At 47.9% G+C, this 17481-nt stretch overlaps 1 protein-coding gene across 3 annotated transcripts in view; it reads right to left on the bottom strand.

The window, feature by feature from the left end:
• Positions 1-8567: 8567 nt before the first annotated feature.
• Positions 8568-17481, bottom strand: part of SETD3 (SET domain containing 3, actin N3(tau)-histidine methyltransferase) — a 71430-nt gene continuing 62516 nt past the window's right edge. For 2 of the 3 annotated variants that reach the window (XM_068540735.1, XM_068540745.1), the window contains 5 exons: positions 16117-16191; positions 14886-15052; positions 13919-14004; positions 10659-10819; positions 8568-9940 (listed from right to left, as the gene is read on the bottom strand). In XM_068540735.1, the coding sequence (XP_068396836.1) occupies positions 9494-9940; positions 10659-10819; positions 13919-14004; positions 14886-15052; positions 16117-16191 (936 nt within the window). In that variant the 3' untranslated portion in view covers positions 8568-9493. The remainder of the gene's footprint in view (positions 9941-10658; positions 10820-13918; positions 14005-14885; positions 15053-16116; positions 16192-17481) is intronic. The other variant, XM_068540753.1, reaches the window with a different exon arrangement.

The raw sequence follows: 17481 nt of genomic DNA, 5'->3' as shown, positions 1-17481 counted from the left end.
TTTTTGGTTAATGGCCTCTCCAGCCCACAGGCTATGGCCCAAGCAGTGCTGGGCTCGCCTCTCCCCAGCAGGCACCTCCCTCAGATCTGCTTTCCCCCTGCACCTCCTGGCTGGACCCCTTCACCTTCCCTGGGGTTCACGGCTGCAGACACTTGAGCGGCTCCTACTCCAGCCTGGTCCCCCCAGTGCACTGTGTAGGGCCCCACAGGGATCTCCCCAAAACTCAGAGAGCCCCTCCGTAGAGGAGAAAAGCCCCGTTTCTTTTGCCTGGCATGGGGGTGCGGATGCTCTGGGACCAGCCTTCAGCCTTCCAAGGGGCCTCCTCCTCCACGTCAGCCCCATCCCTGGCCCCAGCCCCCCAGCGTCAGACCAGCCAGGCATCAGCTGCCTCCCTGTGCACTGGGGAAAGCGCTGCTGTCTGCTGGGGCCAGGCTCCCACACCACCTCCCCAGAGGCCGCCCCTGTGTCGCTCTGATGTACCCAGCCCAGCCCTGATTCCTTCCAGTCTGGGGGTCTGCCCCCCCACCCCCGTAGGTATTGGGCAAATCGTAGATACAGTAAAATCTCTGGAGAAGTCTATCGTGGAAAAGGGAGGAGACATGGGGTAGCCAGAGTGCATTGGAGACGGGAGGGAGGAAGGGCAGGACATGAGGGGGCAGGATGCGGGGCGGAGAGGTGGGCAAGAGGATGAGGCCCGAGGCGGGCATCCTACAGCCTGTGGGGCAGGTGACTCGTGAGTGGAGTAGGTCAACAGGGAAAAAATGCAGGCCAGAGTCACCTTCCCTACGGTTTCCTGGCAAAGACACGACGGCCTATTTTAACCAAGCCCCACGAAGGGCCCAGAGCATCAGGTGCGCTCGGATTTAACGCAGGTTTGCAGCCTGCAGGGCTATTTCGGGATTGGCAGATGCTTCTCCGTTCGCCTGCTTTTCCTTTCCGTCGGTGTCCCTGGGCAGGTGGCACTCCCCGCGCAGCACGCGTCCCCGAGGACAGGCTGCTACCAGTTCTGTAAAGCGAGCCTCGTCTTTGCCTCCCGACCACAATTCTTTGGGAAAGTGATCTGTCCTTCTTAAGAGTATGCGATCACCCTGTGAGTTCCTATCCATCCATCTGTCCACTCTGCCCGCAGGCATAACGTTGTGGAATTGTTGGGAATAAAGCATTATAGTGAAAGTCACCATTCTAACAATTTTCCAAATTATATTTTGTCCAAGACTAGTTTTTGCTGTTTACAGTTTCCAGCCCTCTTGCTGAGCCAACTGCCTTGGACTTCCTTTCTCTTGGGCCTCTTCTGGGCACCTACACGGTGCAAGGAACCGCGGGCACAAAGAGCTGTGAACGGGGCCTCGCGTATCAATTGCAAAGTGAAATCTCGTGGCGAGGGCGCCACAGTATGCCGGACGCGCAGGGCCTCAGCCACAGTTTAAGGATGGAGAAGCTGGACGGCGGGGAGATGTCCAGGGCCAGAGGGCACCCACAGACAAGGCAGGATCCTGGCTCCGTGCACATCGTTGGTATTTGATGGATAAACAGATGTAATTGTGGGGCTTATATATTCCTTAACGTTGAGCACATCTGTACTGAGAAGCGTGTATTTATACAACACAACAGGAGCACCAACGAACCCCAAACACACATAATGCGAAAAAATAATCCACCTCTCGGATCAAGTTCTTAGCTCGGTCTGGGAAGGCACCTGCTAGAACTTGGCTTGGTTTTCCCCGGCGGCTTCCCGGAGGGCGGTCCGTCCCAGTTGGCACTGTCACCAAGGGGCGCAAACGGAGCAGGGGAAAGGAGATTGCCCAGGTAGGAGCTCCTATAAAGCCTGCGGGGAGGAGGGACCCAGGGCCAGAGGGAGGGGCGTGGGTTCGGTTTGGATGAGGGTGAAAAGGGAGGTTTGGCTTGTCTTGTTTTGGTGGCAGAGGAGGTCTTGGTGGACTTTCTCTGCTGTTTCCCATGCCATGAAGAGATGACAGAATTCCCTTCTTCGTGGACACCGATCTGGGAGGGCTGCCAGCGGCGGTGGTGTGGGGAATGGGCCGGCAGGCTCCCCATTACTCAGCTTCGCCCTTGGCCTCTGGTCGCTGGCAGCTGAGCTGCCTTGATTGCTCTGTCTGCCCGTCTGCCTGTGGGTCATTTCAGGGATGCAACCTGGAGGGTGACACTTTCGTTCTTAACTCACGTTGCACTTCGTTGCGAGTTTGCAGAAAGCACTTATTTTAAAATGTGCAGATTCAATAGTTGAAGCCTGAAGTCTACATAATTGAATGACTAGAATCCTGAGATGATTTAACAAGCGCATATACTCATATTATCCTACTAACTGCACACATTATTGGGGCTTAATTTTTCTATTTCCTCGGCTTGTAATCTACTTTCCTCCCCATCACATACACAGCAATTCTATTCTTCCAGTAACAGCTGTTTTATAATCATCACCCTGACAGCAGAACTACATCCTTGTATTCATTTAATAACTGTTTATCCTCTATCTTCCCGTTTTCAAAAAGGAATAAGTTAGGTGCTCCAGAAATTGGAAAAAAAAAATTGAAATTTGACCTTTATTAACTGGGTTAATTGTCAAAATCTCTGCTTGTAAAAAAAAAATTAATGACCAAAAAGTGTAACTTTTAGAGTTTCAAAGATTAGGTTAATGTCCAAGGAAATATAAACTCTGACCTTTTTGACACATGTCATAAGTAACATCTATCCTAATAAATTGCTACCTGTGAGCAATTATAGCATTTTTCCTGTATCCAGTCATGCAATTTAATTGCTGCTGGAAATTCTGGCTTCCTTAGAGATAGCCTGAAGAATTATTTGATGCCTACGGGCGTCATTTTATATTTGTTTCAGGGGAGAGTATTTGTTCATTTGGCTTTCTAGACACTGAAATGTCGTGGACAGAGAGCCTAGCCGCTTTGGCCAAAGGCAGCTTGGGCGGTAAACAACAAAACTTATCACAGGAATGACAGGGAAACAGGTGACAAGCTTCTATGCCCAGATGTGGTGTGTCACTGAGGCTGGATCCTCTCATTTCCTTGTTAATTGTCTGTTTGAGATAGACTGAAGTAGGTGTGGCCTAGTCAAACCCCACGGGATTAACAGGTGGTTTTTTTAAATGTCATCATTCTGGGATGGGTTTGGGGACTAGTTTGGGGAAATGGGGCTAATCCCCACCATTCACGCTCTCATGTACCAGTCTCATAACAGGTTTCTGTTTCAGCAAAGGAAACAGGGATTTCACTGCCATTTATCTGGAGTCACCCCAAAGCTATGATGCTGGGGTCCCCTCTTATCATTCCACCCTCATTCGGAAGATCCCAGAATGTTAGGAAATCTGGAAATGTAATATCTGTAAACATGAAGAAGATTCTAGTTCCCTGAGGCATGTGTTCAAAGCACTTAAGTTGTGAAAAGAAATCAGAGACTTAAATTCTGTACTGTTTGGTAATAGAAATGAACCTTTTGGGGAGGGGGGGATAAGGAGTAAAAATTAGTCTAAGAGAGAATTACAGGTAATCTACCATTCTGTAGACTGTGGAATTAAAAGCCCTGGACAGTCTCTTTTCTGTTAGGGGTAGAAAAAAAGGAATGTGCCTCAAGACCTAGTTTGGGTGTAACTTCCCCGGGAGGCCCCCTGCAGCCCCCAGACACGGGCTGGGTGCCAGGCCTGCTGGTCCTGGAGCTCCTTGTGGCCGAGCGGCTGGGGCCACACTGTTTGCACCCCCAGCACTGATCAGATACTCCAACAACTGTTGGGTGAATCTACGGGTGTCGCTGAATCAAAGCTTATTAAGGAAGAGGAACTGGGATGAGACCCTGTGGCCACCCGTGTCTCACTTTCCCGGCAGCTCAACACGGCACCTGGACCTGTGTTTTGTCATCTGGAAAACAGGGCTTCTGCCACCTGCCCCTGCCACCGGGGTGCAGTGCGAGATAGCAGCAGACCAAGGCTGTTCGGGTCCCTGTGGGGAAGAACCCACACCTTGGAGGTCTGAAGTCTTTGCTGTCTGAGCCTCCAAGAAGTCTGACCTGGAAAACTGCTGGGTCCCGTGGGGGCCCTTGCTCACCCTTGCTAGACCGCTGGTCCACTCACGTCGCAGGGCTGAGGACCTGGGGGAGGAGACAGCCGCTCCTGTCACCGCAAAGGATGAGCGGAAGGCCAAGTGCTACCTGAGGGCTCTACCCAGTTAACTTACGCGGAATGGCCCGGCCCGTTCCCTGGAACGCTCGGTAGCTTTTGTTAATGTCGTCAGCGCATGAGTCACCAGCTCCCAGAGCATCTCAACAGGCAGCAAACACGCACACAACCAGCCTGCTCTCTACCTCAGCACCCTCAGCACCCAAGTCTGGCAAAAATAACCCTGTAAAGGCTTTTCTGTACAACACCACCTTTGTACAGCTGCTGGTAGAGCTGGTGGTGTCCGTGTGTCTGTTATAGCACCTGCTTCCTAAGGGGGGAGGACGGATGTGAGGGGGTAGGGGGGTTATTCCTGTGCCCCTGATTTGATCCAGCCGGGGCAGAGGAGCGGGATTTTGAGGTCAGCCTGGAGCTTCTCCGGAGGAGCGTATAAATCACAGCCGCCGAGGCGGCACACTGCTAGAGGTGCCCCACCAGTGAGGAAACCTTTTCAGAGCACGCACGAGGCGCCAGGTCCTGCACGAGGCACCAGGAAATGAAAGATGAGCCACAAAGGCACCAGCACTCACATCGTACCAGCTGGGTGAAGTCTGCCCTCAGCCATGCCGAGCACCTTCTCTGTTGCCTGAAACTGAAGAATATGAGTTTTGAGAAGATCTTATGTGCACGCGTATACATATACACACACACATTTGTGTAAATGTATACATATAAAATACATGTATGGACACACACACAGGTATGCCTGAGTCGTAAGAGGGCGTTAGGAGAATGAATAAACCTAGGAGTTGGCACTGAAATGAGTGTGACAATCTGGGCTAACTTTCCTAACCCCACAGTCAGGCTAAGGCGTCCACGAACACAGGTTTCTCTGCCGTTTTCTCTCTTTTCTACGGGAAATACCAATGGTCTTTTCAAGCAGCTGGCCATTGCCACATTTTTCCATCTAAAGAGGTTCATTCATTACAAGGTAGGTGAAACTCTGCAGGAGCTCTCCTTGGGGTCCCTGGGCACCGGCCAGTTCAGGAGCCTCCTGCGGGATTCCTCAGGGGGACCTCAACTTCCTACCCCCACCTCCAGCCTGGCACTGCCCCGTCCCCACCCCACTGCTCACAGACGAACCCCTGAAAGCCGAGGTGCCACTTCCTCCAGCGCTTCTTTTCCCGAGTTCCAGAGTGCGCAGAGCACTCCGTCTCCAGAAGCGTGGCATGCTCTGCCCGGGGTTATGGTTATTTGTTCAGATGGTGGCCTCACCACCTGCGGGGGCAGCAAGGGCTTCTTAGGAATCTGAATTACACAGAACCTGGCATTACACCAGGAACACAACTGGTGCTCAGTCCAGGTCTGTCTCAGTGGACAGATGCCAGCAGCCTGCCTGCAGAGCAGGGATGATTTTGCTGCCCCCCAGCCCCCCCATCCAGTCCCACTAACACTTCCTGCCTCCCAGGAGTGGCTCAGACTTAGAAGAGTAATGACTCACATTTACTGAACGCTTAGCACGCGGCAGACACGGTGCCAGAAGCTTTTATACCCGTTACCTCATCTGGTCCTCCCGGACCCTCTAGAGGTAGGAAGCACAAGACGCACTAAAAGTGGGTACAAACACATCCAAGGACTGTCCCCAGGTCCCAGGAGAGAAGCAGGGCTGGGTCAGGAACCCAGAGCCATGTGGCCCGGAACTTGCACTCTCAGCCACCGTGGAGAGCCTCCCCATCCTCTGCATAAAGATAAATAAGATCAAAGTGCCCCAGACACTTAGAATACCCTCTTCCCATGGCCGGCAGTCTGTTCATGTCCATGTTCACGTCCAGAGCAGCCTGCATTGTTAGGAAGCGCCCCTCCCTCGGCGGGGATCTGCCTCCCGGCCCACTGGCCCTGGCTGTGCCTTCTGCAGAGACAGAGTGAGCCCCATCCCACCTTCCCGTGACAGTTCTTCAAATACCCAGGGCCAGCACTGCAGCTTCATTTAAATAACAAATTCGCCAGTGCATCTAAATACAATTTGAGTTACTCAAATTCAATTTACACACAGAATTTTAGGAATACACTATATAAGGTGCTGCTGATTAAAACAGTAGGGTGACCCCTAATGAGGTTATTGGATTCCACTGTATACTTACCTGAAATTGACATTTAAATAAAAGTGAGCCAGATTCTTGGGTCAGGTTATCACTACATCCTATTAATAAACATGTTCATTTTGCCAGATCGGTAATAATGTGAACATGGCATGGTATATCACATAAAAAGCTTCTCACCGTAGCCATGGTTACAGCCAACACTTCAAGATCTGGGCTTCCTGAAACTCACCCCCAAAACCAACCACTACTAACCATGATTCCCTATTTTCTTTACAGCCAGTGCTATTTTAGTTCTGAACTCAAGTTGTAGGTACTTTCTTTGGGTTTTGTTTTGTTTTTTTTTTTAATTCTTTCACTCCAACATGTATGCTTTAACGATCAAAAACATAGTAAGTGATGATTTACAGAAAACGAATTCCCTCATTTTTAAGTGAAAGTTTAATTTAGCATAACCCTGCATATTGGGAACCTGGGTATATTATAGTTTTAATGTCTCACTCCACCTCTCAAAAAAATTAAATACATCTTCTAGTGAGCCTATTCTAGAAACTATTGGGGGAAATCACCCATCAATTGCCAGCCTGGGTGGAAAAACGGGGTGATTTTTCTAGGCTGGTGATATCTAATTGCTAACTGTTTACACAAATAACACACAGAGCTAACGAAACAGAAGCAGAAGCTGGCATTTTCCCAACGACTAGCCTGAACAGCCTCTTATCCAAAAGCATCAGAAGAAAGTAAACTTTAAAATGATTTGAGAGAAAGGTCTGTTTTCATGACAGATGGCAGTGAGGGTTCTTCAATGCCAATTTAATCACTTTTCCTCAGTTTTCAAATGCTTCAGTCGTGAATCCAAGTGTCTGTGCAGCAGTGCTGCATCGCTCATGGGCGCAGAGGGCTGATGACATGCGCTGTGGCCTCGCTGACCCGCCGGAGTCCTGCAAGGGTGATTCTATCCGACCTAGGAAATCACGTTGTCCAACACGCTCTGTCTTCCGACATCGAAAGCGTTCTATGAGCACCCTCTTTGTCACAGACGGTCTCCTTGATTGGAGCGTAACCTATATAATCGTTTTTTGGTCCAATAACCTTAACAAAGAGACCCTGTGGATGCGGAATTCATGGACAGAACAGTGTCCGAATTTTTAAGCAGGGACCACTGATAATTAGGTACCACTCCCTCACCTCCCAAGTAAATGAGGGAACTGAGGCCCAAGCGTGGGGTCCCCACACCCTCCAGTGGTGCCGTGAGGACCAGGGCTTGTTCTGACCCCCGTCCAGCTCCACCTGAACTCGAATCTTCTCCAGGGAGTATTTTGAAAACTATTCTATCTCATGAAGCTACTTTACGTCTGAAGTGTGTGTGTGTGTGTGTGTGTGTGTGTGTGTGTGTGTGTGTGTGTGTGTGTGTGTGTGTGTGTGTGTGTATATATATTTCAAAGGACATATATTTAACATTAGACTTGAAAGCTGTCATCCAATGAGAAACTCATCTACAGACAAATCAGTCATGAGCATTCTTCATCTCTTCTGGGGCTCCTGTTCCAGAGAGAAAACTCCTTGAGTACCACCGTGCTTCTGCCTTTTGGAAATTAGTACGTAGGTTTCCCAGACTACTTCATATCTTTGGTAAAGTATCTCAGGTACAGGGCTGATAGGAGAGCTGATGTCACCGGCATCCTCTTCTGAGGCAGTTCAGATTGTGTTCACATTAACAACATAGGAAGTTACAGGCGCCGACCTCACGTAAAGATGAAAGCTGCCTCTAGCATCCAAGGGCAGCAGGTACACGTGACATGCGGAGCCCTGGGAGGTGGGGTGTCCTTGGTAGAGAATAAAGCAAGTTATCGGCAGAGCTGTGTCTTCTCCAAGGAGGAATGCCGAGAGCACCGTGAAGACTTCCTGTGTGCAGCCATGTTTACCGAGACGGTCGGGGGAATAATTCACACAGCCTTTTCCAAAATAAGCAATGTGCTTAACAGTTAGGACATCAGAGACGATGTGAACATTTGCAGTTAAGGAAGACTGGCAATCCGTAACCTGAAGACTGGTGGCTTTCTGGGGATGGATCCCACCTCACCCCCAGGACACCGCCCCAAGCCTCTACTTCCTAAGAACTCCTCTTCCTGTGTTCCTGGTGCCACCGGCCCCCCCGAGCACCCCCTGCAGGCTAGGGAGGGGGCTGAGCTCACGCCTCTCACCCATCTCTGAGTCCCCAGCGGGGAGCAACACGCAGCACGGGTCAGGTTCGAAACCTGCCCCGTGGATAAGCAGGAGGGTCTGCATAAAAGCTCGATTCAAAGGGCCTGTCGCACTCCAAAGAAAAGGAATAGACAAAAATATTAATTACGTTTTCCTTTTAATAAGGCTTTTTACTCAAAAGTGTAGCTTTGAAAATCTCTAGCTTGTTGTGACAACCAGAGAAGCCAGGAGCGGCCTTGCCTTGAACATGGTGCCCTCGCAAGCTCTCCGGCGCCAGGGCTGGAGGGCAAATGCACCACTTTACAACCAGAGCCAACATTTAAAATTAGGAGGAGGATGCATGTCCTACTTGGACTCAAGGAGAAAGGACAAGTTCTCAATACAGTAAAACAAAACACAAAAAGTAAACAAATCTTTAGAAATCACTAGATGTGTGTGTGTGTGTGTGTGTGTGTGTGTGTGTGTGTGTTTACATAATTGGGATTATCATCAACATTTAAAACTATTAAAAATAAGGTTGCCACCTTACCTTTTCTTTTGGTACTGGGGTGTTATTTTTTTTAGGAAAAAAATTTTTTTTTTTTTTGCCCAGCCTCTCAAGTTTCCTCACCTCAAGCCTGTTTTCCACTGTGCAGCCAAATGCCCCACCTTCGCACTGCACCCCCAGAGCGCCACTGTCAAGCCCCGTTGGCAGGAGGCAGGGCAGGCTTTGATTCTGGCTGTCAAGATGACAGGCCCACAAAAGCACAGCTGACAGAGGAACTGAATTCTTCCCCAGGAAGAAAATACATTTGCCCGCAATGGGTCTGCAAAATCTTCCGAGGCACCTCTTCCCCCTCTGTGCTCTGCTTGATAACTTGTTTGTTTGGCCAAGAAGCAAGATGGCAATCTTAATCAGAAAGGGAAGCTAGATTTTTTAAATAACTTAAAAAAATCATTTTTATATAAAGCAGCAAAAACATATTTTCCTCTCTGCAGAAAGAAAACCGTGAACAAGGAAACACAGCGATGTAAACGGGGCCATTCATACACTTCTGCTAAACTGGGTCCCCCGACAGACTCAGAGCTACTTTCCAACTTCCTCGGCGCTGTCGGAAGAAGATTCTTTGGCGTCTCCAGTCGCTCTTTTACTTTCCTCTTGATTTAAACTTTCCTTTTCCGACCTGGTCCCGTTGGGTATAGAGTTTTCGCCATTGACCAGCCCGTGCTCTGCAGCCTTTGCCCTGCGGACAGCCTCAGTGAGGGTCAAGGCCTCCTGTGCGCCGGCCTCCCCCTCCGGGTCCCTGAGGACCAGGGGCAGCCGCGAGTCCGCCACGCCCTCCAGCAGCCCCGGGTTACTCTCCTCGTACTTGGGGAGCGGGGCGTGCCCCTCCACCTGCCTGCGGCAGTGCTCTCGGTTCGCGGCCGCGCTCTTGACCGCTTTTTCCAAAATCTCTTTCTCACCTAAGCGCAACTTGACGGCCATCGTGGCACGAACGGAAAGGGCATGGTTTTTCAAGAAGGACTTATCTTCCTGGAAAAGGAAACAGAGCAAAATTAACTACAGCAAGTCTAAACCAGCAAAACGATAGTGCCAGAAGGCAGATCAGTTGCTGCCGGGGACGAAGGCGTGAGAGAAATTGGGGGGGGGGGGGGGCGCGGGGTGGGGGGGTGACAGAAGGTTCTGGAACTTGACTGTGGAGGTGGCTGCATGACTGCACACTTAAACCCAAGCGTACACTTCAGAAGTGTGAATTTTACTCTATGTAAATTATACCTAAGTATATGATTATAAAACAAAAAAGAAGAGCCTAAATCAAATGGTGCGTGGACACTGACAGAACTTCACTTATTTCTAAAACCCTTCTGTCTTGTGCCCTGACGGAGCCCAGGGCTCGGCACTTGGCTGAACGATGGCTGAATGACAGGTATTTGAAGCCAGTGACCCAAGAGTAAACTTTGAAAGCATGGATGAAAACTTGTGTTTGTCTGTATCATATGAATTAGAAATTATGGAAAAATGTTAAATAATGTAAAAAATTTATATTCTAATCAACAATGCCTCAGTGTGACTCTTTTGGTAGGGGTAAACATGTAAAATAGAAAAATATTAATGAGTTGAATGAAAAATGTCAAATACACAATAATTTTGCTAAAGCATGATAGTTATTTACATTTAAGAAAGAATCTCTTAATTAAACGTCTTTTAAAACATGACAGTGCACAAGTCCTCCCTTAATCAAAAGGATTACCTCAATGGTTGTTTTATATGTTTTTAAAAGAAGTGAGGCTCGATCTTCAAGAAATGTCCACAGTTTGACCTCATTGTCCCAGCTAACAGGATACTCAGAGTTCCCCAAGGTGAAGATTCTGTCAATGGCATTATCTCCCAGCAAATGTTCTTTCAATTCTTCTACAAGAACACAAACAGCAATCTGTTAGGGGAAACAGCACTACTTCTCATTTTAACCAGCAACCCACCTCACAAAACATCTTTCCCAACAATGTCATCTTCCTGTGGTGAACAGTTCTCCCTGATCAATCAGCCAGGCCATGGCTAGACTCTCCAGAGCAGAGCCAGAGCTGTTTCAGGGAAAAAAGAGAGGAGGTCTTCCTGATTTGGAATCCAGATCAAGCCTTGCTGGGCCAGCCCTCCGCATTTTTCATTGTTTTTAAGAGGGATCCCGAGAGCCTTTAGATGGTTTCAGAAGATACTTCTTAAAGACCATCTGTAGCGACACACCCCTTATTTTGACAACACCCTTCTTGCAAACTCTGAGCCCAGTCACAGCAACTGGGTCAAAAAGACATGTAGGTGAGCAATGTAAACAGTGAAAACAAACGACAGCACAACAACCCAGTGATCCTTCTAGACTGAAATCTGATGGATGCTAATTCCAGTAGTTGGCCTGACAAAGCTATTTGTCTCATCTTACAACAAGTAAACCACAAACTGAAACCCAAAAATGGACTAGAAAAATCTTAGTTAATGAAATATGTGTCTGTATCCCTCACTTGTCAGGAATTTAAAAAGGAATTACAAATAAACACAAGTGCACATCTTAACTACCTTCAAATATATGTAAGAAGAGGAAAGAATTCAGCAACTGCTCTGAGCATTTTATCTCCTGGCACATTATCTTCAAAAGACCAAAACATGCCGATCCTATTCATGCTCAAGAAATACAACCGTGCTTCTTATGTAATTATGAGACAGTATCTCTTTCAGAGCAAAATGCCCTACAGCTGTCACTATTTACAATTCAAATGGAAGAACTTCTGCTGCCAGCAAACCAAACTTTTATTAGTATTAGTGAGAGTGATTCAAAGAATGCATCAATTGTCTTGACAAGACAAATTGTCTATGACTAAAGAGAAACTAAAGAGAATCAACGGACCTAAAATGATTCAAAAGCAGGTTACTGGTTTTTTTTTTTTATTTTAAGAAAATAGAAGTTAATCTAATATTCAGAAAAGAAATTTCTTAAGTTGCATTTGTTAGCAAAAGGTCATGATGAAATTCAGGATTTTTAGATTTTTGATCCTTCAGTTTATATTCTTTGCATAAAGTAATGAAGATTTTTAAAATGCTTTTTAAGTGGAAGAAGTTTCTTTTTAGAAGCCCCCAATACTAAGGTTACTATTTTCGCTTTCTTCCTCAACCTACCTGAGTTTCACCCTTTAATTAACACTGGGAAGCTGAGGGGCTGAAGCAGAGTTTTCTCTCTGTTGCTCTTAGCAGTGATACTGGACTGGCTTCACATGCCTGGAGAAATAAAACCTACGAAAGGCCACCAACCTGCCTGGAACACTCAGGAAATGAACCACAGGCTCCGGGAGCAGGTTTCTTTCCCCTCTTCCCTCTCGCTGACAAACCCTTCCTGGATTTCCTGGATTCCCTGCCCACTGCAAGAGTGTGGTTTGGTGGCCCGCAGCCTGGCCCCTGCAGACCCTGCAGCGCTAGAATCTCTTCCGTGGGCTATGGGACTTGCAAACCCGCAGGAGCCACGTGGGGGCCTGGGGTACAGGCTCTGAGGCGGCAGGGCTGGGTCCCAAGTCAGGGTCATCGCCTGCCAGCTGAGTGGCCAAGTTACTCTCCTCTTTGCATGGGAGCCTCTACGTCAGTCAAGTGGGAAGCCCCAGCTCCCTCCAGCAAGGCTGATGAGGATGAACAAAGCCTGCACCACATTCAGCATCGTGCCCGGCACAGAGAGGGGGCTCCCAAATTACAGGGATTATCATCGTCGTCATCTCTCATCAGGATATGAACTGTGACATTCAACTTTGTAACCCTATATTACACGCAAGAAAAGCCGACGGTTAACCCTTAACTCGTGTTCACTAAATTGAATTGAGGAACCAGTGCCAAAGCACAAAATCACCAAAAGCCCTCGCTTGAGTGACAGGGAGTCTAGAGCAGTACGGCTGCGAGCGAGGGGCAAGGACCACCTCACGCCTCTCTGGGCTCTGCAGGTGGTTGTCTGTGTTTCAGGACTCAGTTTCTTCTACTTCCAATGTCAAGCCAGGACCTGGGCGGCACTTCTCTGGCTGCAGACATGAACGGAGGGAGCCAGACGGCAGAGTCCAGCAGACTCCCTCCACGGGCCGTCATTTCTGCTCCGGCCCCGGCTGCCCTCGCTCTAGCGCTCGGACGGCTTCCTTCAGAAGAACACTTGTCTGTCTGTTCAATTAGGTGGCACGCACTCACTCAGTCACTCATTCCCACCCAATCTGCTGTGCACAGGATCCAGGGTAGTTTACAACAACAGCAAACTCACACACAATTAAAAATGGAACCTCACAACCAGGGGATTTGGAGGAGTATATTTTCAGGTGAACAGTGAAAACACAACCGCAATAGATCACATCTCAGTGCCAGAGATCCCAAATGGCTTGTCTTCAGGAAACATAAAAGTAATGCTCAATGCATATATTTAACTCTTTTCGTGCCTGAAATAAGAGGCTGTAGACAGGAATATTTTGCAGTTTAAACAGGTTCTGTTTGCAGTGTTATTTACTCCAACTGGATGCCTGGCACTGAAAGGCCTGCTGGCAATTTCGGATTCACACTACAGAGCTGGTTAACAAATGAAGTCCTCTGGCCCACATGGGTCATGGCCGACCACCCGACTTCAGTGTCGAATGACCATTCGCCATGAGAACATTTAGGCTCTGTCGTCCTGGGTAATAGGCACATCAAAAACTCCCATCTACAAATGTCTAATTTTGATATAGGTAGACAATCCAAGGTGTATTAAGTTTTCTTCCAATGCAGTAGAGAATTACTTGTTTATTACAAGCGTATACTGACAACACACTGAGGATTTAATAAAATACTTCCAGGATAAAACAGATCAATTTCCTCTTTCTCCAATATTACCGCCTTACCTCTTCCCCCCAAAGTGCTTTAATTTTAAGCAATTTTATCTTTAATCTGAATCCCTCTGCCTCACACTTCATGAATTAAAAAAAGAAAAAACTCAACATTTTTTTTCTTCCTGAAATGATTTACCTTCGGTCATGCAGAAGACTCGGAGAAAAGCCAGAAGTTGGGCAGAGATGGGTGGCTCCGTAAAATGCAATGCAAAGACACTGGAGCTGACGAGAGGAAGAAGAGAGATCAGTCCCTGCTGCAGTGACCTACTCGCCCCACAGTGAAATCTCTGAATCTGCACTCCGTGTGGTCACCCTCAGGGAGCCTGGGCCAGCATGAGGGACCCCACCTCTTCACCAGAACTCTAAAGACAGAATGTTCAGCCCTGGCGAAATGCAGAAGGCCTGGGCTGGCCGAGGAGGATGGCGGTAACCATCACTGCCAGCAGTTCTTAGTCTGATAGCCTTCATCCCGGGTGCATACAACACATTAGGAGAATTAAGCATACCCATGGTTCCTAAAAAAGGTTAACGATAATTTATGTTGAGTTCACATTTTAATCATTAATCAAATATTGACAAGTTCAATAAAAAAAGGTCTAGATAATCCATTTTCATTAAGAATGGTTCTCTCCATTCCCTGGAGAACCAATAAATCATAATTCTTGTCTTTATCATTTTGCACCTCAAATGCAAGGAAATCTTACGATTTGATTTAACCAGAAATTCTTGAAATCACTGAGTAGCATGACTTCATTACAGAAACTAATGGTGGCAAAGAATTAAATGAAACAACTGATCCAGGTCATTAACCTTTTCAAGGTGAAAGGCATTAATGACATGGAGGCACTTATTAACTGAACGAGGATTTCAGGCCATATCCCCTAGAACTGGCTGTGGACGCTTCCAACAACACAATTATGTTGATCTGAAAACGCTGGTAAATCACCATGCATCTCAATGGTTTAAATTTGCAGTATAATAGGGATAAAGGGATTAAGACAAACTACAGTAGAGAAGTTTTATTAACACACCAGTTAAACACTATGCGACTGGAAATATTTCAAGTACCACAGTAAAGAGCTGACAGATTTTTTTCTACGTACGTTGGGATGCCAGCGCGAGCCAGGACCTCGGCCTTCATGGCGTACAGCCTGTCACTTTTACTCACTCCAAGCTTTATTTTCACTCTGTCGTGTGAATTATTGTCAAAGAAAAAACCACTGTGGATCACAAACTCTGCATTTGACCGAGTGCCATAAAAAATGTAAATCTGAGATGCAGTAAAGAAAAAATAAAGGGATATAAAAGAAACTTAACATCCATTCTCAGTACAGAGCAGGGCAAAGGATCAGTTCTCATATATTTAATGCAACTTCACACTAAGGAGACAAACAGCTCTGAGGTGACCATGTCCCCGTTCTGAACATCATGTGCCGCCGGGCGGGGACGGGCGGGGACGGGCGGGCTGAGTAGAGCACACGCAGACCTCTAGCACCCAGAGGAGCCGGACCCCACCGTCCCAGCCTTTCTCATCCCCCCTCACGCTCCCAGGAACAGCGAGACTGCTGCTTTACGACTGCACTTCAAAATTCACCATGTTCTTTTCTCCCTCTCCTTTAACTACAAGAGCGTCTCCTGGAACCAGGGTTTAAGGCAGTGTCTGTCAGAAATCCACTTCTAGATGCTGCGGCAAGTCTGCACGTAGCAGGAGGGTTTATGAACTGTCTCCAGGCACTTTGTTAGGCTAATGGTTTTCACTCTGTCCCAGCTCGAATGTCGGTGGTCTATGTCAGCTCTGTCTTTTTCTGTTCCCTGCTTGGTCGCAGGACTGCCAGGCAGAGGGTAGGTGTCCATTCGTGCACATGTTCAAACTTACTGAAAGGCTCAACCCCACCCCAAATATTACTTCAAACTTCACAGATTAAAGTGAAAGTACAAGAAGACAGCTCTTGTGGTTCCTTTTTCCCTTATGGTTTTGCCGCTTAAATAAACTGCCTCCTTTAAAGAAGGTTCTAATCAACAGGAAAAGATACGAAAACAATGCAGTTTGTACAGTCGAAAAATCTGTTCTACTGTCGTAACACAGAATTTATTTTCAGTTGACGGTGTTACACACAGTAGGGTCGGTTGTGCAAATAACTGCGCTCACATCTTTCTCCCTGGTGGACCCAAAGGCCCCATTCAAAGCACGGCATGTTTATTACGGCTTTGGGTCTCAATATGTATTCCAGAAAACAAGCCTTAAATACAAATCTCAAAATTGTCTGCCCAAGTTAAATACTTTTTAAAAATGATCAACACAGGATGAGGTGAGGGACTCGGCGCGGAACCCACCTGCTCTCCGGCCCGGAAGTCCTGCAGGGCTACGCATTCACAGCGGTCGTCCTCCAGGTTGTAGCCGGTGGTGATCTGCACACGGGAGGAAGGGTGACAGGACAGCGTCTAAGTGCTCTCGCTCAGGAGGGCCTTTTTTCGGCAATTAGAGGATAAAAGACACGCAAAGCTACTGAAAGGGGTGCACTCTGCTTGCTTCATCAAGCTGAGCAAAGAACTGCCTTGGTTATTTTAATTAATTCCACTCACACCCGAAATCCTTATGGAAGACCCCGTACCTGCAGTGAGGGACATACTCTTTGGAAAATGTACTGTAGAGGTTATCCCTTGCTGGTCTCAACCAAACAGAATCATTCATTACAAAGTTACAGGCTTTGAGCTCATCTCCCCCACCCCCATCTCCAACCACCCACCCACCCACAGGACCTGCACTCCCGCAAGGAGGGAAGCGGGATCTCTGGAGAACTCCAACTGACTCGCAAACAGCATCTTTAGTATTTGGCCATTAAGAACACAAGGCGGGTTCCCCACTGGATAAAGAATCAGGGAGAAAGAAAAGCTCTGTTTCCGAATTATGTACTTATTTTACTCTGGAACTAGAGAAATTAAAACTCTCAGATAAGCAAAGGAAAAATAAAACAACTTAGTTGTATCCTATTCACTCTCTTTATGCTGAAAGCTGTACTGTGAGAGTTTCTAAACCCCCAAATCCACTAACTACACTGAAAATCCGGATCTCTTCCTAATCTCTCCTGTCAAGGGGTGTGGGAGGGGGGCAGGCGATGTCGTGGTCTCGGCACTGAAGTCACTACAAAATTCTCTGGGCCTCAACTGGTCAGCATTTTACCTTCCGAGTCACCCTTTGCATTTTGTTTGTCCTGCCGTCCCCTGGCTCTTCTCACCCAGCTCACCACGTGCAAAACCCTTCCAACTGGTCTCAAATTCCAGGACTGTCCCTCCCGCGTCCCGTGTGGCACACATGCTTGACCTCCTGTTTCAAACTTTTCAGTGGTGCTCTACTTTGCCTTGCGGAAAAAATCCAAATTTTTGAGCAAGGCCAATTTACAAGGAGGCCCACACCTCCCTATGGTCTCTGGACACGCCACTCGCCTGCCACTCTGGGTGCTGTCCCCGCTCCCTCGTGCCTGCAACCACCTTCAGCTCCTGCTTTGCCTGAGCCCTGGCTTCTCTGGAGCTGCCTCCCCTCATCCCACCCTCCCTCTCTGTCCCCCAAAGCCTCTCCCACCCAATAATAGGGTATTTATATCTGTGTACCCCCCACCAGCCAGACCTGCAGCCTAGCCCTTTCCACCTCGGCGCCTGGAGCTTAGCTCACCGGGCCCAACACCTGACACTGCCCGTGCC

The sequence above is a fragment of the Eschrichtius robustus genome, chromosome 1, assembly GCF_028021215.1.
Source record: "Eschrichtius robustus isolate mEscRob2 chromosome 1, mEscRob2.pri, whole genome shotgun sequence".
NCBI classification, from domain to species: domain Eukaryota; kingdom Metazoa; phylum Chordata; class Mammalia; order Artiodactyla; family Eschrichtiidae; genus Eschrichtius; species Eschrichtius robustus.
Note: the sequence above shows the minus strand (reverse complement) of the source record. Positions and strands in the feature narration are given on the sequence as shown.